The 19,068-nt window shown below is 42.1% G+C and overlaps 1 protein-coding gene across 1 annotated transcript in view; it reads right to left on the bottom strand.

Annotated features, from left to right (window-relative positions):
• Positions 1-9,643: 9,643 nt before the first annotated feature.
• The window catches only part of LOC137900305 (roundabout homolog 1-like), a 46,112-nt gene continuing 36,687 nt past the window's right edge, over positions 9,644-19,068 (bottom strand). Inside the window, exons 10-30 of the mRNA XM_068744368.1 lie at positions 18,529-18,734; positions 18,357-18,438; positions 18,108-18,273; positions 17,855-18,021; positions 17,610-17,731; positions 16,661-16,895; positions 16,406-16,527; positions 16,075-16,246; positions 13,910-14,107; positions 13,449-13,475; positions 12,722-12,761; positions 12,363-12,517; positions 11,866-12,231; positions 11,661-11,783; positions 11,457-11,586; positions 11,212-11,364; positions 10,691-11,121; positions 10,277-10,417; positions 9,972-10,193; positions 9,752-9,888; positions 9,644-9,658 (exon numbers count right to left, since the gene is read on the bottom strand). Coding sequence (XP_068600469.1) covers positions 9,644-9,658; positions 9,752-9,888; positions 9,972-10,193; positions 10,277-10,417; positions 10,691-11,121; positions 11,212-11,364; positions 11,457-11,586; positions 11,661-11,783; positions 11,866-12,231; positions 12,363-12,517; positions 12,722-12,761; positions 13,449-13,475; positions 13,910-14,107; positions 16,075-16,246; positions 16,406-16,527; positions 16,661-16,895; positions 17,610-17,731; positions 17,855-18,021; positions 18,108-18,273; positions 18,357-18,438; positions 18,529-18,734 — 3,410 coding nt within the window. The remainder of the gene's footprint in view (positions 9,659-9,751; positions 9,889-9,971; positions 10,194-10,276; positions 10,418-10,690; positions 11,122-11,211; positions 11,365-11,456; positions 11,587-11,660; positions 11,784-11,865; positions 12,232-12,362; positions 12,518-12,721; positions 12,762-13,448; positions 13,476-13,909; positions 14,108-16,074; positions 16,247-16,405; positions 16,528-16,660; positions 16,896-17,609; positions 17,732-17,854; positions 18,022-18,107; positions 18,274-18,356; positions 18,439-18,528; positions 18,735-19,068) is intronic.

Here is a 19,068-nt window from a genome sequence, read left to right as displayed (position 1 = left end):
ACAAAAGGGTATACAGTATGTTGGGTGTCTGCTTCTGTTTTCTGTCACATGCTGTACAAAGATTCACATGGCAGAGAAGAAGAAAAACCACAATGATATGGCCACTTCAAATGGAAAAGGACTTGCATAATTGTAAATATATTTTTAATGGGTTTTTTCTTTCTTTCTTTCTTTTGATTTGCTATGCAAGCCAAACCCAGTGTTGTCTCTTTTGTGATTTATTACTGTGAATAACTTTTCATTGATTCTCAAACTGTTGGCTTATTTCAAAGAAGCTACTGTATTGATGTACTTTGCACAGAGCATTTTGGTAAAAGTAAGCACAAACCCATTGTCAGCTGAGCTGAGGACGAGAATCGATAATGGCAAGTATGGACGTCTATGTTAAACTGAACCGAAACAAAAGATATGTACTTTGACTGTGATGTAATTGTTTTGAGAAATACTAATATATTGCGAGATGCTCAAAAAAAAACACAGTTAAAGCTTGGAAATAATGTCAATATAAGAAACTGTGTTACTTAATAATTCTTGGAATCCTATTATGCATTGTACTCGCAATGGTTTTCGATGAATTGTTGCCATGGCGTTGAAATGGTAACAAAGCAACACAACACTTAATATCCAAAGGAAATATGTAGGAAAAAAGATTCCCAAAAAGAGTATGTTAATAAAATATATCTATATATTTGTTTTGCCAGTTCCTTTCCAGTTACATACATTGTCATAGCAGTGCAATATCGAAAGGTTAATGTGGCATTAAAGGGAAACTATAGTACCTAGAGGCCAAAATACACTGATGTCATCTGGAGGAAAATAAGATGCAGACTATATATATAATGTTAAACATCAGACAAAAGTATTTGTCCAATATATTACACTGTTGGAAGGCTGTGGATTGATGCAATCACCTAAAAAGAAATTGTAGAGACTAGATTGACAGCAAGATTTTCAAACAATTTCCAGTATAAAATGCAACCAATTAGCATTATCTGCCTGTGAGATTTGCGACACCGTGTGTTTACACTTGTTTTGGTGGTTCTGTTCTGATGGCTATTCCGGTCATGGCTCTCCCCTTGAAGAATATTTATCTGCCATATTGGTCTGCCCTCAGGAATACACAGCCACATACAGTAGGGCCATTTTTCAATTGTGTGATGCAAAATAAAATGTGTATGAAAATCAACCAGAGTCTGACACTGTCTGCATCCGCACACAAAGTCCATTCAGATTCACTTTGACACAATTTCAAAAACAGAGGCCAGATTCACTTCATCAGCACATATAAATGTCAGATCAAAGCATAGTTCTCCTGTATTTGCTTCAAGCTATATTGATCAGTTGTCAGATTTTTGCCTTTGCAGTTTGCCTTTTAAGCCAGCACCTGTGGATGTTTTTGAGTGTGTGTGCCCTACACTCTTTTAAAAACGAGACTCATGGTCATAAAACATATTAATCTTGACCATAGCCTGAATGGATTTTGGTTTAACCTAATTCCACCACAGCCATGCCAGGAGAGACTGAAAGTCATTGTGTTTTTTTTAAAGTGCAATTGTTGTAATCCACTCTGCCAGGCCCTGTCAATATTTTTCATCGTGTGACAGATAAACATCGATTAGGATATTGTCTGCAAAACTGCGGATGAGGCACCATCCAGCATTTAAACTTTAAATTGGTCGGATGCGTAAAATGCTATGGGAAGAAAATAACCGCGAGTGTGTAGTCAGTTTTATGCTCACTTGGGCACAATTGAGCTGCCCTCACAGAGTCCTTCTACAACACAATCCCAGCACCCAATCTTGATTAGTCTCCTCCTAACTTACCCGACTTGTAGTACAAGGAAATATAATGAAGGCACTGAATTGCATAGCTGAGCCCACAGAACCCAATTACAATCATCTATGTGCATTTTCAGAGGGTTACAGCTCCGTTTTATTAAAACGTAGCTTCACAGTGGTCTCAGAACAGTGTGGTCACTCAATTGGGTGTTGTGGTTTTGGTTATTTTATTGCTGCAATAATTTATTCAGCACCCAGGGGAATATTTCGCCCTCAAACTGCTTTCCATCTTATGACAGTGCTAGAAACATTTTTTCGAGGTAATCGTTTGTCTGCAGAAAACACTTGTGGTAATAATAACAATAAAGCATAGAGGACCATATTAATACATATCAACTTTAGACGGATGACGGTGTTGAAATTACACCATTTTGAACAAAATTCTAACAATTTTCTTGCAGGAGATTTTTTATTTTTTTATTGTAGCCACAATGCAGACATGAGAAAAAATGGCTCATTTACAGCAACAACCAGCCTCACACAACTTGCCTTTACATGCAGTAAATCATAGCTGAAGCATCGGCCAGTTTTACACACATGAATTGAAGCTCCTCTCTTTATAATGAAACAAAATTCTACAAATTGCAAAAGGTTTTTATATTTCACAGTGTGACGCTCAGGCAGGAGACTTAACCACATCCATTACAGTGGGTTTTGTTCAGCTTTTTAATGCCCCCAAATAATAGGAGGACTCCCCATTCAGAGGCCCGTAAAATACACCGACTTCTGCCAGACTGCAAAACTCATTATTGCTGCTGGATAAATGGACCATTCACCAACATTATTTCATGTCATTACTGCACAAGCTGCCTCATTTGATGCCACTTTTCCTGCATGTGGTTGACAGCCTTCAGTATGATTTTACCTGACTTACGACTTTTGGCTAATTGCTACAGTTCAACGGTGTGGTGGTTTATAGCGTACACTCCACCAGAGACTGTGGGTTCTGCTCTGTGGCTCGGCTGCCCTGAGGGTAAGCCAGAGACCTATTGGCCTCCCTCAGTGACCAATTTATTTCAATCTCCTTCACCCTGATGGTTCGTGAACTTTTATGTTACCTCTTCACACCGACATGGAGGAGCAAGGCCTCGCCTGGAGCTCTCCGATAGAGGGCATTTAGGTCACGGACATTTGCATCCAGATACTGATGGCCATCTTGAACTTTTTTTTTTTGCTCTCATTCACAGATCCAAACAAATTCTTCAGCTCTCCTGATTAATCCTGGAGTCCAGACCCAGCTCTAGTCGCTGGAGGCTCCCCGAGGAGAACGCAGCGGTGCACTCGGAGTTTAGTTTTAATAGTTAGAGTTTCTGCTCTCTTGCGCAAATACTTTTCTTCAACGGTCTTCACAGTTTCTCTGCAGATGTTTTTTTATTGAAACTGAGCAACAGCAAGATCCCTGAAGCCAGTCAGAAAGCAACCAAAAGTGAAATAAAAGGCAATACGTTTCCCCATCCGGTTGCAAGGCGGCAAATATGTTTATTTTAAGTCCAATTACATTTAATGAAAAAACACCTGCTGGCCATGTTTCATGTGAAGCAGCCCCTCTGCTTGAAAATGTGATTGGTTTCTTTTAATTTCTGTCAGATGCTTAATCTTCAGTTTGCCGCGTTTGGCACCAGAAAGTGGATTTTTACGATCATCTGCTGAAGTTTAAAAGTTATTCTGCATTTACTTTAAACTTTAAGATTCCATTGCATCTTAAAGTTTAAAGTAAACTTAAGATTTTATATCGCATTGGATGTCATCTTGTATTTTCTGTTCTGCCTATTGCAGCTTGCTATGGATGAGAGGCAGGATACACCTCAGACATGTCGCCAGGGCAGGGTTACACAGAGACAGACAAATCAATTCACTTAAATTGCATGTTTTTGGAGGTGGGAGAAAACCCACGCAGACATACAAACTCTGCACAGATCTGGTCCCTTCGTGCTGTGAGATAACAGTGCCAACCACTTCGCCACCCAGTATTTCATATATATATTTCTTTTTTTTAATCTCTTCTTTATTTGATCTTATCAAATCCTGGAACAAAGCTGTTGGTGGGATACATTTGGATTACAACTAATTTACTGTGGGTGAAATTGCATCCAGGAAAAGCTATGTTTACATTGTATTTTATCTGCATTTAATATTTATTGTGAAAATAGGCTTCCTTTAACCTGATGCCATATAAAACCTCTTTTGTTTCATTGTAATTTTGAACAATTTAACAGTCCCTTCTCTTCTTCACATTCTCTCCCTGTTTTCAGTCAACCTTTATGACAACAGCCAATGAAATATCTCGTAAACAAATGTGAATTTATTGCTGCTGCATGAAGCGCTGGCTCACCACCAGATTTATTGTCTCTGACACCTCCTAATTCCTCACCAACTGCCTGCCTTAAGAGAAAGTAATCTTCCACAAACACAAATGCAATAAATCTGAAATCATAGATTTGCACTCATTGCTCTTTCCCGCACCCCGCCCCCTCTCCATCCGTAACATCTCAATAAACACAAGTAACCCCCCCCCCCCATCCCCTATAGCACTCACACTTGGCACCCCTTGTTGTCTCCAGTGATATGGGACATTTTTTGTCTGTCAGAGCAGAGAGATGCTGCCTATCTCTGACACCACCTGTTTATTTCACTGCTGCAAAGCTGATCAATGTCTCCATCACCCCCCCCCCCCCCCCCCCCCAGACTTCTTTAACGCAACAGTGCCTCCTGCATATCCTCAATGAACCTCATTATGAAAATCCTATTTCCTGAATGAGTACATGCTCTAGTTCAAGAAGCCAGAGCGCACCAGTTCTACGAAGTCCCCAATGGCTTCCACCACAGATGCAGAATAATAATAGTTCTGGGTTGTGTTAGAATTCAACATTTGGTTTTTGATAATGAGAGAAAATTGAACAACTACATGACATATGGTGAGGTTCAGCTGCTGGATCAGAGGAGACGTTTCCATTCGCAATGCAGCACTTAGCCATCCCGTCTCTGTGAGTGTCCCCCGCCCCCTCCACATGAAGGGTCGGTAAGGGTTGACAGGCGTCCATTTCCCTTTTTCTGTCAGCCTCTCCAGCGGTCCTGCCACATTTCCGCATCGTTGTCATGGCTGGCACTTTGTCAACAGATTGCAGACAATTTGAGAACAAACACTGCAAAATGGAAAATGAAACTTGACAGCACATCCCCCCACCTCCACACACACAAGCATACACACAGTATATCTTAGCAAGTGAGACCAACAGTTGTGAAGGATCCTGAGAAGAAGAAGAACGAATGTAAAAATTGATGGCATCGAAGGCAGCCATTCGTGGGGCAGGGAAATCGTTTTTCAGAGATGAAAACGGCATTGCTCATTCAACTGAATCAGACTCTAATTAATTTTTGTTCTGATCATGTTATTGGAATAATTCATGAGGAGATTTATTACGTGAATGACTGGGTAAACATAGAGTAAAAAAAACTTTAAAAGTTTCCATTTAAGTTATCCTCATGGATGTGTCAGATTTTTAACATTTTGATCTAATGATCCCCTTCATGGAGCGGTTGATGCTCTTATTATGAAAAATATTTATTTCTTCTTTTTATGTACGCATGCAGGTCAGCAGTCATAGGTTGGTGTTTTAATTTGAGCATACTTCATACAGCATTAGTTACGAAGCACCCACCATTTAGTCATGGCAATCACGTCTCTTAAGTGAGAGGTGATAATTGGACAAAAAAAAGGTAGATCGTGTCATATTGAAATTTCTCAAATATGTAAAGTGGGCCATTGGTGCAATGAAAAACATATCTGAGTGTGAATCAGAAGATTCTGGCTGGCTCTTTTGTCAGGAATCCTACTGTTGATGTTTGCTTTTATTTTTCTCCCTTTGGTATGTGTTGGTCTGGAGCTGGGCGAAGCCAGAGTCACCACTCACCGGCGCACCTGCCAGCCATCTGTAATCAAGCCATCTGCCAGCCATCAGCAATCAAGCCACCTTCACTCCACTCTGAATATAACACCGGCCCAGTTCACAGCTCATCGGCAGATTGTTTGCTTACCTACGTGGTCATGTTTTTTTTGCCGTAGCACCTCTGTACTCCAGCCCCCCCCCCCCCCCCCCCCCAGCAGGTTATGTTAGTCCATAGTGGTGCCGTCGAGGCGCCTCAGGACCAACTCTCCAGACTAACCTTGAAATTATGTTGTACAATTATCTATAATGACAAATAAGGCTTCTTCATAAAGGAGGTCAACCTGTTTACACGAGCGAAGCACACACACAAATACTCAGAGTTTTTAATGAAAGCAGCGTGCTGCCTCTCACCTGTGATGTAAACATGTAAATCCCAGATGCAGTCATCATGTATGTGTTAGAAAACCATTAAGTCATTACGTGCGAGACTGACTTCACTCATCTTGATGGAAAACGCACATTTTCACTCACTCAATGTTGAAATGGATCATTTATCTGACTTTGATTGTTTATGGCTTCACAATAAGTGACTTTGAACTGTTTATTTGTTCCATCATCAGAGCAACCATAATTCATTTGGTGCACACTTTGTCTCCCACTTACTGTCACAGAGTGGGTTGGTGAGAACTGATGACAGAATTAAGTGCCTCCAAAGCGCTGATGGCTTTGTTTGAAGTAGACTGAGTGATGTGGGACATTGTGGATCAAGGTGTCGACCAGGGGATTTGCTGATTGATGATCGGTGGTTAATTGTGTATACGTACTTGTAAATTGTTGTGTACAACTCTTTGTTTGTATCAGTCTCACTTCGATGAAATCAGAGGTAAACTGAGGTAAAACAATCTCGCATCAAGGACAAAAAAAGATCAGGGTATCGCCTCATCTGATCTCATCACTGCTGAGTGGGGCTGGTTCAGGGTCAGCCACATTAATAAATCATGAGATCTGTATAATTTTAAAATCACTGTAATTGTGAATAATGTGCCACTTACCGTATGAGTTGAACTTGACACTCACACTCACATACACACACTTTGTAAGACTTGTGTGAAAGACTTTCAATAGCACACAGCTGCTCAGATGAAGGTTCATAAGTGAGGTTAATTGCAGCCTGTCTCATCTCGTCCTCACAGTTTTTCCCTCTCTCTTCCTTAGCCTCCTCACGCACTGCGACCCACAACCACACAACCGGTTGGGTTTACCTGTGGGACCCGCTAAACAGTAACACCCAGCAACAGCCAAAAATCAGGAACTGAACTGAAGTATAGCTTTGAAGCTGTTTTAATTCTGAAGAAGAAGAAAAAATATATTGTGTAACTTGTGAATCTCCTGGTTCTGTTCATGAGATTCAGAAGAGCAGTTGGCTGTTTGAAAAAGTAAGATTAACATTTAAATTTGTCCAAAAATACTCACTGTGGGATACTTGAAAGAAAGAATGGGGGAAGTTTTCTATTTCCTTGAAGTAACTTTTACAAAGAGCACAGTTTTTCATATCTTGTTCTTTTATTTTTAGGCTCCTGGTTCATAATAAAAGGTTCTCACATTATTAAAATATATTGAACATAGCAGCATGCTGCCTCAAAGCTTTACTGTGGATCGGCTGGTTGGTGGTTGTAACAACGCTCCTTCCCTTTCAATGATCCATAGTCTAATTAAATAAAAACAATGTCATGCATTGTTAAAACTTTTTTTTTTTTTTTATCTAAACCCAGCAGTAAAAATACAACATATGTTTTGTTTCATGTACAGCATCATAGATTTTGGTACATTTATTCTGAATTTGAATTCGGGGGAAAAAAGGGACAAAATAAATTGGACATGGGTCCCAAAAGGCTGAGAAAGTTATGGACTACTCAAAACCCGATTGGATCCAGTATGCCATGATTATACACAGAATTATACAGCGTCAGCTCAGGAATACTTATAATAAACTTTATTTAATTATCACGTGATTTTAATAAACTTGTTGTCAGTAAACACGGTTTGAATGCAAATAATCTCATCCAGTCAAAGTAGCAAAAAGTTCAGCTCTCAGCTCAGGAAATATAAAAATACACAATGTGGGGGGGGGGGGGGGGGGAAGTCTGGAAGCACAAAAAATAATCCGCAGTCTTTCCCATGTCTGATTCTTTTTGATTTATTTTTGAATTTTCAAAAAAAAAACATGTCTTTCAAATATCTTTCTGCAGCAGCAGCGAATGCCAGAAACGTCCCAGAAACTGCTAAATAATAAATGAATGATATAGAAACTAAACAAATTCAGGCAGAAGGCAGGAGCTCTGCAGACAGTCCAAAGGCATTGGGGTTTGCAAGGGCTGTACGAGTCTAAAGCCTAAAGAGTCTAAAGATAGAAATTCTGTGTTTCATTTGAAAATACAAAAATGAAAATAAGAAGCATGTTGTTGTTGTTTGTGTTTGAAGAACAGCAATATTTATTAAAACAGAGTATTTTCAAATGACATATCCACATGTAACTTACAGAATATGGCTGGACAATATGACCAAAATCTATAACTCAATGTTACTTTATCACAATAAATAAACAATATATTTACTGTATAACCTTAATATATTAGTGCTGATATCATCTAATACTAATAAAATGGGCAGACTGGCTCGCTGAATTTTGTTACATGGTTGTTGTGGGGCTGTATAAGTTTAATTTAAGTCATAATTCATAGTCAGTAATACAACACTTTAAGTGTATTGTCCAGCCTTACTCCTGAAGTGAAAGTTGAGGGAAAATAGGACTAAATAAAAATGGATTGAAAGTAGAGAAACAATAAATGGAAGCAGTCCAAGTCCAGGTTGTTCCATTATCCCAGGGTGGACAAAGCAGTCAAGATGTCGAGTGAAAGTACCACAGGTGAGTCTGCATGCAATTCTCTCGGTACACAACTGTTCAAATCTGAATGAAAGCAGCTCAAACGTACACAACTGAATTCACAATCACAATCCACTAGCATTTGTCAGCAATCAAGGATAATCCAAAGAGCGATTTCCTCGAGACTGAAAAAAATTATACAATGACTTGGAATAAAATCAAGCGATTGTGCTTTTATAACCAATGCAGAACAAATAATACAGAGACGAGATGTCCATCACTTACAAAACATTAACATTATATAAAATCTTAATTCGAAGCACTTTTGTGGCAGTAAACAGTTTAAAGGATTTACAAGATGGCTGGCAATGACTGAATGACAATTACAGCAAAAGAAATAACGAGAAAAATGACGAGCGTCAAGCAGTCGTCATGGAAAACACTCGCGTAGAAACTTCACAACCGCCATCGAATGTGCATTCATCTCACTGTGCTGAGAAACCAGCGGGTTCAGGCTTCCGACAAACTGGCCGTCCATGAAGCAAACAATCAGTGCAGACTCACACATACCACTGCAACTATTCACTGATTAGTTGTTTACTATTACATTAACAGCCAACTAGCGTTAGGATAAATCTGTTTCAGTAAGAAGAGAGGGAAAAAAAGCATCTTAAATGTGGACTTTATTTGTATTTAAAGTTTTTTACCTCTATGACAGTAAACTCATTGTCTGCGGTTTGAGGGCAGAACAGTGTATTTAAGGATGTGATTTTGGCCTTTGATTAAAACCAGAAAAACGTTTTTCCGTGTGACATTTCATGGCTCCACAACTAACCGATTAATCAAGCTAATAATCCTCAATGAGAATAACTGTGAGTTGCAACCCTATTTAAACATGAGAGCACCTTTTTACAACACCTAATGAGAAAGTCGAAGAAACAAAGCCATGTGTTGAGTCTTTTTTCCCCTTATCGTACAGGTTATCGTCCCTTTTTTTTTAAGCAACTATAGGTCATTTGTGCTCAGGTTGCTTCTTAGCTTTCCAGGAACTGTGGAAATAAAATCAAGGCATGTTTACCGAACACAATTATACAAACAAAAATGGCAAAAATAAAAAATAACTGAATTCAGATTTTATTTACCTCGTCCACTTGTCCCATCTGTTTAGCCAATGAGTCTCCACATGAGACAAAACTGGATGAATTAGCACCATCAGATTCCTTTTGAGCTTGACCTGATGGGAAAGATGGACGACTATACAGGAAGATGTCCCCAAATTCTAAGGGAGGGAGAAAACCTTTTAGTTGGTTAGTCGCTCAGTAAAAAAAAACAAAAAAAAACAGAACTATAATCCATGCATACCTGAATGCGGTTGACTTTTGCTGCTTCCTCTTCCTCCATGTGGAGCCCTATGCCTGTCGTGAGTCTCCCTGTCCTCGGCTGCAGCATCCTTGACCCTGTGATTCCCCGTGCTGCCTCGACGACCTCTGGCCTCCCCGGAGCCCATCCGCGGCAGCGTGGCCCCCCTCGCTTTGCTGTCACTGTGGGACAGCTGGTTGGAGAAACTCAGTGGCATGCAAGAGTCTGGGGAAGCAGTAGAGCAGAGAGGCCCAAATGTTGGTGTCATTGGGCGATGAGTAGGAGATAATCCCACTCCTGGTCTTTACCATCATTGAAGGCATCGTTGGCTTGGTAGCCCTGCTCTCCAGGCGGGTTCTGTTTATGCCTCCTGGGCCTTTTATGTGTTATTGCGGGACTCATGTTGCTGTCCGTGGACATGGGGCTGCTGGGTCGCTGGTGCCTTCGCCCTGACATCATCAAACGCATTTGCATACATCCTTATTAGAACTATTGTTGTTGTTGACATGTAAAATGAAAGTGAATCAATGGATTTGTAGTAGAAGTCTTTAGTCTTGTAATATTTAATATCTATGGTCAGTTCCAAAATCATCCAGTAATTGTCCTGATGCTTCGGGCTGTCCTAAAGCATTGGATTGAATCCTTCTAGACGCGACACCATTGTGCTAATAAGCAGTATATGAAAGTAAAATAACACTCTTCTTCCCAAGAAGCTCCCTCACCTGACTCCTCGGTGTACCGGCACATGCGAAGCCCTATGATATCCCGCGAAGAGGCTACTGCCTGGTTGAAGTCACCATCCGTGAAGAAGGATCCTTCTGAAGTGCTGACAATGCTGGACCTGCCCGATGATATGTTGTCCTCAGAGGCTGAGCCCCAGCTGTTAATCATGGACCCTGCGACAGATCTGTCCAGATCCCCAGTGCTGGAAGCTGGGGTCTGCTCCATCCCATGGAGGAGCAGCATTTGTGGAGATGGATGGTGCAGCTGGTGCTTGTGCTTCTGCTGGACGGGTTGATGGCTGTAGCGACTTCCAACGAGCTCTGCATCAGTCTCCTCCTCCGCCTCCTCCTCATCCTCTTCGTGCTCGTCAGCGTCCACGGAGAGGGGTATGGAGCTGTAAGTGTGTATTGGGGAAAGAGGGCGAGGATGGCTGGTGATGTGTTGATTGGAAAATGCATTAGAAAGAACTGCAACGTATAGAAATAGTTGACACGGCCCCCGGAAGGTTTAATCTGTGTACCTGTGGTGCTCGGTTCCAGCTTGCAGGCCATTGCTCAGTTGGGCTTGTGACAGTGTCATAGGTGGGTGACTATAGGATGCTTCAAGGGGGGGTGAGGCTACCAGTCTAACTGGTGGAGTAGGGCATCCTTCTATGGTCTCTTCTGGATCAAAGCTGCTAGGTAATATACAAAATAAAGATCAGGCCCCTGAGTGCAGGGTGCTAGGAGCCTTGATGCAGAGAACTACATGCACCCCCCCTTATACCTCCTTTCCATGGGGAGGCTGTACTCATCACAGTCGCAGGCATTCGCATGTGGAGGCGTTTCTACCCAGGTTACTGCATTATGTTTTGGGTTCTTTGGCGCCCGCATTCCCTTCTTTTGGTTTTGACTACCTGGGAAGGGTAACACAGACATATGGCTTGCTCCATTACGATTCACCACTGCACCGTGTAGCTGTCGGCCTTACCTGAGGTGCTGCTGCTGCTGCCTCTATCTGAGCTGTGGTGCGAGCCTCCGGTGTTGTGTTCACGGCTGAAGTTGTAGGGGATCATTTTTGGATGGCTCATTCCTTCGCTTCCTTGCAGATTATCTAAAGAACAAAGAGCCAAGTGAAAACATCACATCTTTCTTATTTTAATATAAAAATGTTCCCCAGTTCTGCTGAGTTTTACCTTTATTAAGCAAGTTTTGTTCAGCTAAGTTGTACTGCATCTGTGCTGCCATTTCTTTCGGTAGTGGAGGCAAATTGGGGGGTTGCTTCCAACAGGGTATGTCCAGAGGCTCTGCTATAAGACCGCCGGCAACTGGCTTATTCTTAATGCTGGCTTGAATGAGCTGCGTGGTGGCATAAGGGATGGGTTCATATGTGGCTGTTGAATCTCCGCCTGGACTCGCATAACTCAAATTGGAATTGGTGAATGTTTTAATCTCATTGAGCTTGTTGGAGAGGTTCACATCGCTGTAAATGGCCGCCTCGGAACCAAGCTGTCCTCCTTGTTTGTTGTCTGGATGGTTTCCATAGTTGGTGACGCAGTCAGCTGAAAGAAACAAAGCAACACAAGCACAGCAAGGAATCAAATCACAAAGCTTCCCGCATAACAGGAGGCTGATTTTTACTGACGCTTTATGCATCTCAAAGCCTCTGAAAGCAGCTCAGTGTTGCACAAACCTGGCCGGCTGTATGTGGTCATGTTGCTGTCACTGGTGCCGTTGCCATTATTGCAGCAGTTGATGCTGCAGTCCTTGTGATTGGCACATGCATTCGGCCAATTGTCTGGCAGCCACAGCTGGTTTAGAGGTTCGCCCATGCTGAGAAGGCCAGGTCTGCAATGAGGAGGACCACAGTGCTGCCACTCAAAACCTGCTGTTCTCATATCTCTGCTGAACAAGTGTGATGGTGTTGATGTGAACGGTTCCTTTACTAAAGCAGGTAGACACCTCCCCCTGGTGTTTGCCCAATGTCATTGCATTTCTCTTGTTCTCCAGTCTTAATATAACACAAAGGAATAAAAAAAAAAAATCACTCACCTGCCAGCATTGCACATAGACTCTCCTCTTTGATACGCGACTGCAGAGAGAAATAGAAAAACATTCAGCCTTGATGAGCTGACAAAAGTGGAAGCGCCAAAGGCGGAGAAAGCACATGAAAGGCGAGTTATTCTCAGCAGAACACTTATATCAAGTCTAGACCGACTTCAATGCATGTTTCCATCAATAGGGCACAAAGCCTTTATGCGATGGTTTAATGTGCATGAAGCCAACACAAATAATTGCCTCCACCTTTAGTGATCGCAGCCTCAAGTGTTTGAGATGATTTCTTTTCCACTGTGAGTAAAACATCACACAAATGTAGAACACTTTTCATACATCCCTCATTTAATCAAATGAACCTAAACTTATGGTGCAGGACAACTCGGAGAACTATCAGCCTACAGATGTTTACACGGAAACGTAGCGCTGCTTTATTATGATCAGCAAAGCCTATTATTAAAATGCTGCAATCATGTAATGTATATAGTCTTTTGTTTGCTGTATTCTCCAATTAGATGTTTATAACAATCATATGTACAGTTTGTGTTATATCAGCTGTATGTGATCTTTAACCTGAGTTTACCCATATTCCAATCTCTAAAATATAATAAAATAATAATTACACATATAAAGAGATGGAATGCAATTTCAAATTTGGAGTGAACTGAACGGAACAAAGCTGTAATTTATTTTCCAAACATAAGATATTTAAAAAACCACGTACCTGTAGGCGTAAAAGTGAATGATGGGACTGTATGATCAGAAAAAGACAGGGAAGAAGATGAGAAAATTTAACCCCCAACAGATGGTTCTGTTGTGGCCACGCCTGTAGTCTATTTCGTATGATGAGCAATTCCTTACATGAAACAAGTACAAACATATTTAAATGATGTGTCATCTGCTTTGTTGCTGCCTCTCTCAGTGTCCAGGTGAAGGATAATGGGAGAGACAGGCAACCAGAGAGTGAAACTAGCAGCCGTGTTGCAGCAGACATGATAATAGCAGGCTGGCAAGTTCGTACCTGTGAGAACTGGGCTGTGAGGAGGAAATGTTACCCTTTTATTTGACATGCTTGTCACCCTCTGAAAACATTCCTTATTATCGCTGAGAGGACGGATTATTATGTCCTACAAATATTCCCGCATCTGTAACGTGCATTGACTTACATAAAAGCATTATACACACCTTTGCGGATGCCTGTGTATGTGCTGCTGAGACCTCTTCTCTTCTTGCGGTGACGGTACAGCCACACACTGAAAATCATGAGGATCAACCAGCAGGTGGCGCCAATGGCGGCAATAAATGCCGGTTTCCTCGCCACATCTGAGATCTGAGACAAAATGTCTTTGTCCTCACTGATTTCCATCATTTGGCCTGCAGAGTCTAAATAGTGGAAAAAGAAAAAGTGGAAAAAAGGAGAGAGAGAGGAATAATCATATGCGTGAAAACAACATGCGGCAGCCATGATGAGCAAAGAAGCAAAAAACTTTGTTCCAAAAAGGTGAAATCAAAACATAAGCACAGTGTGCTATATATAACAACGTGTAGTGACCCTGAGATACAGATAGTGCTGTGAGGTGTCGCGTTAGACATTCCTGCAGCAATATTTGCGTTACTCAGTCTAGTACTTTCACCGGAGAAAAAGACAGCACAGCTCCATGTGTCTTTCGTCTGGAAAACGTAAGCAGACCGTTTATTACTGCGCATGCTCACAGTAACAGCTCAGTTACACGCAACATGACATCACTGCATAGGCCACTCAACATGGCTTTGCTACTCATGCTATTAAATATGCTTAACACGATTTGGCATACTGATAGTGTTCTAAAAACATTTACATCTGCCAGTTCACATTACTCTCCAAACAAATACCCTTTGAATTTCTCAAACTTAGCCTTTGTCACTGGCTTAGCGAAGACATCCGCTACCATGTTTGCAGTAGGGCAGTACTCTATAGATATTTTCCCTTCTGTGTGTAGACTGTACAAAATGGTACTTTTACAATATCTATGTGTTTGCTGCTCTGTCTGCATACTGGGTTCTTAGATAGAGCTATCGCCCCCTGGTTGTCTTCATATCTTGACTGGTACATGCTGGTTACTACTATCCATCCCTTTAAGTAGTTTTACAAATACTCTCTTGAGTAGCGGCTGCTAGCGCCATATACTCCGCTTTGCAGGTGGATAGTGCCACTGTTGGCTGTTTCCTGCTCTTCTATGATATAACTGGACCATTCTCACTTAAACTGAAACAGTATCCAGATGTGCTCCTCCTATCATCCCTATCAGATGCCCAGTCAGCATCACTGTATCCCTCAAGCTGTGGGCTTTTTTCACCTTTCTGGTCGTGTAGTTCTTGGTCCATAGTACACTTTAAGTACCTCAGTACGTGTTTTGCTGTAGCCCAATGCTGTTGCTTTGGCTCTGCTAGATGTTGAGATAGTTTACTAACGATCCAGCTCAGGTCAGGTCTAGTACATGTCATAATGTATATCAAGCTACCTCCTATCTCTCTGTATCCTGTTGAGTCAATTACTTCACCCTCACAATCAAATTTTAACATTTGTTCACATGGGGTGGATCTCGACTTGCATTCAGACATTTCAAATTTTGGTAACATCTTCTCTATGTGTCTCTTTTGACTTCTTAGAGTCCATTGCCTCTTTTATTGTTTTAGGCATATCATAAACCACTCTGTAGAAATAATTTACATTTTCACATTCATCATCATTAGGCTCTGCCTCCATTTCTCTATCAGATTCTTCACATGGTCATGTCCTCGTCCTTGACCGCGCCCCCTTCCTCGCTGTGACGTGTCCCATTTTCGTTCCTCTCTTCTCGCCTGGTATTCATCAGGACATGACCTGGCCATGTGTCCCTTTTTACCGCATGTGTAACACTCGACATCAGCGAGGACCATTTTCTTTCCTCTTCCTCTTCCTCTTCCTCGTGACCTTGTTGCCCAGCTAGTCTGGGCTAGTCTTGTTGCCCATAACCTGTAGCATTAGACATTCCTGCAGCAGTCTTTGCGTTACTCAGTCACCAAAATGGTTAGCTAGCTAGTACCTTTTGTACTCATTATTTACCGGAGAAAAGGACAGCACACCGCCATGTGTCGCAGACCGTTTATTACTGCGCATGCTCACAATAACAGCTCAGGTACACGCAACATGAAATCACTGCATAGACCACTCGACATGCCTTTGCTACTCATGCTATTAAATATGCTTAACATGAGGCCAGCTTTTGAGATGTCAAACGAGAATTAAAATCCTTAAAATTTGTCTGTCAATGACAATTTGCCTCTGAGGGCAAACTAAAGAGATGCTCAATTTTAGGGAGGACTCTCACCGAACTGAAAGAAAGTGATATCACTCTTCACCCCGGGTCCAGCATCATTGCTGGCTGCAACTTCTACACTGTAGCGAATCCCCGGTGCCAGACTGGGAATGAGCACGGAGAAGGTGGAGTCGTCAACTGACTGATTTACATGGTAGCGAGTCTCGTTACCCAGACACCAAATCTGTCAAGAGATGGCAAAGAGGAGATGAGATGACAGTGATTGCCCGAGGGACTCATCCAACAGTGTAATGCGCTGTCGCAGAGATGCACTTTGCAGCTTAACTGGTATACACATGATTCAGAGCATGAGTGCAAGCGACGGCAGAAACATTTTTCCCACCTTGTACTCGTCAATGAATTCGGCCTCTTCTCGTTCTGGAGGCGGTTTCCAAGCAACGAGAATGGCAGTCCCATTGGCATCACTCTTTGTCACCGTTACGCCTTGGGGTGCTCTACTAGGGGCTGCAACAAAGACGCACATATTTTATCATACATGCAATAAACATAATAACATCCGATGCTAGCAGAACCGATATTTAATGACTCAGCTATTTTTGGATACATTTCATTTGGAAAAAAAACATTTCTAAGTCACCTTCTTCCAATGTTCTGACCACTTTCACCTCACTGTCAGCTCCCTGGAACTCATCAAAGAAGGGGCGAACTTTGAACTCATAGATGGATCCTCTCTTAAGCTGACCGATTACCACCCCGTCCTCTCTTGGGGCATGTACCTCCAAGATGCCCCATTGCCCCTCTGGCTGGCCATGGACAGCGGACAGCCGATAAAGCACCTTGTAACCCTGAATGTATGGGGACTGTTTCTCGACCTGGTGGAGAGGAAGGGATAAAATGTCTAAATGACATGTCTAATAATGAGACACTTTGGTATAACAAACTACTAAACCTCTGAGTTTGAATCCAAGATATGCAAATGAAGATGCAAATCTGCAAGTGAGATGCATACATCAAGAGTCTTGCATTGCATGAAAGGGAACATCATGCAGGAACATTAAAACTCAGTTCATTCCCTTTGCCTTGGGGGTGATGCAGATTAACATTTCCCCATATCTGAGAATGCTCGCTGTACACCTGATACATGGTCAGCAATAGTTTCCCGACTGCATGTTTTTTGGTCAAATTCAAGCCAAGAGGGGACAAAGCCTGTCACAAAATGGAAAGATTTTGTAGAGCAAAACACAATATAACACACCAACACAAAATCAAGTCTTTGAGCAGTGGATTTATGAGCAGCTGAGAAATGTTTCATCAGGAAATAAATCCTTCATTTCACTCAAGGCAGTTTAAGTCTAGACGTTCCATCTGAACTACTTAGACCTCTGTTTTGATATATCTCTGAAAGCGTGTTTTCTCATTCATCAAACTTCACCTCCACATTTTGCTCGCTAGAAGAAGGGCAAACATGTCAGAATAAAGTCTGGAAAACAGGTCAGCTGCGGAACAGGCTTTTATAAGATTTGATGAAGATATGCTGAAATGTTGTCACATATAACCAATCTCCTACAAGTACGTTATGACATTACCATCCAGTGCACCCTGACAGCAGAGGATGAAAGGATGGTTGGTGCGTGCAGGTGGATAGCCACATCTTCCAGCTCCTTCTGGATGTGACGGTGATCCACTCCCTGCATGGTGGAAGTGCTGTCTGTAGCACAAAAATGATGGTGAGATTTTAAAATACAAATAAAAAAAAAACAGTGATGAACTTAGAGAAAAGATACAGTCTGAAGTAAAACTAAAAGAAAGGCATGAATCGCATCAAACTGACCCTGTGTTCTGATAGAGTCGGAGATTGGACTGGGGTCGCTGAGGCCGTTAGCATTCACTGCTCTGACCATGAACAGGTAGACCGTGGCGGGCTTCAGGTTATTTATAACAAATGTCTGTGTCTTCACATGCTCAGCCAGGGTCAACCATCTGCTGCCCAATGAATAACTGCAGGGAGAGTTGAAGCATCATCAGATTTCTGATGCAACAGTTAGCAAGCAGTACGCTGAAACACACTTTTGCACATGTCTGACCTGAAGGCCTCGATTAGGTAAGACGTAGATGCTGGAGGGTTGAGGTTTGATTTCCACGACAGAGTGACGGAGTTGCGGCTGATGTCAGTCACCTCGGGTTTGGGTGGAGCGTTGGGAATCAGGTTAGGGTCTACAGGATGACTGGAATGAACAGCAACGCCGAACTCTGCCACAGAGATAGTTTAAGTTTAAGTACAGGACAAAAAAGAAATAAACTTTAAGCAGATATTCTAAATATGTGTAACCTACCCTCCACCTGTAAGTATGCTGTCCAGGAAGCCTCCCCATTGGGGCTGGAAGCCACACAAGTGTAGAACCCTGTGTCTCCCAACTAAAGAGGGCAAGAACAGGAGGGGTGTGGCATTAAAGGGTTGCCTTCTCAACTCCCACTTCTAAAATGGTGTCTTGCTTTACCCCCTACCTTAGCGTAGCGAATCTCCAGTGACCCTGTAGCTGCTATAGATACACGGGAGTCCACCAGAGACACCACCACACCATCCCTCTTCCAATGGATGTCAGGAGGTGGAGACCCAGCAGCCTGGCAGCCCAGGACAACAGTGCCGTCGACAGGTACGGTCTGATTGAGGGGACCCTTCCTGATCACAGGAGGAGGGTGGTCTGACCCGGCTAATGAAAAAAAAACACAAGACGGAAGTAAAAAACTGATAATGGTAACACAATTGAGTCTTGAGTTTGCCTGTCATGCATTATGTGCCCACAGTGTTCGCATTGTCACACACTGGAAATGAATGATCAACAAGGGTGACCTTGTGTACCCCCTTAGGCTGGGCCATCAAAACAGAAACTGGGAAGGTGGGGGGTTGAGTCCGTTATTCATAATGTGCATATATGAAGCTTTCCTTTGTGGTTGAAATGCAAATATACAGTGTAAATAAAGACAAGAGTCAACATATGATTCCTATTCGGAAAAAGCCAACATTACCAAGACAAACAGCCAGAG

This window comes from Brachionichthys hirsutus, chromosome 10, assembly GCF_040956055.1.
Source record: "Brachionichthys hirsutus isolate HB-005 chromosome 10, CSIRO-AGI_Bhir_v1, whole genome shotgun sequence".
Classification (NCBI taxonomy): Eukaryota; Metazoa; Chordata; class Actinopteri; order Lophiiformes; family Brachionichthyidae; genus Brachionichthys; species Brachionichthys hirsutus.
This window is presented reverse-complemented; position numbering and strand designations above follow the sequence as displayed.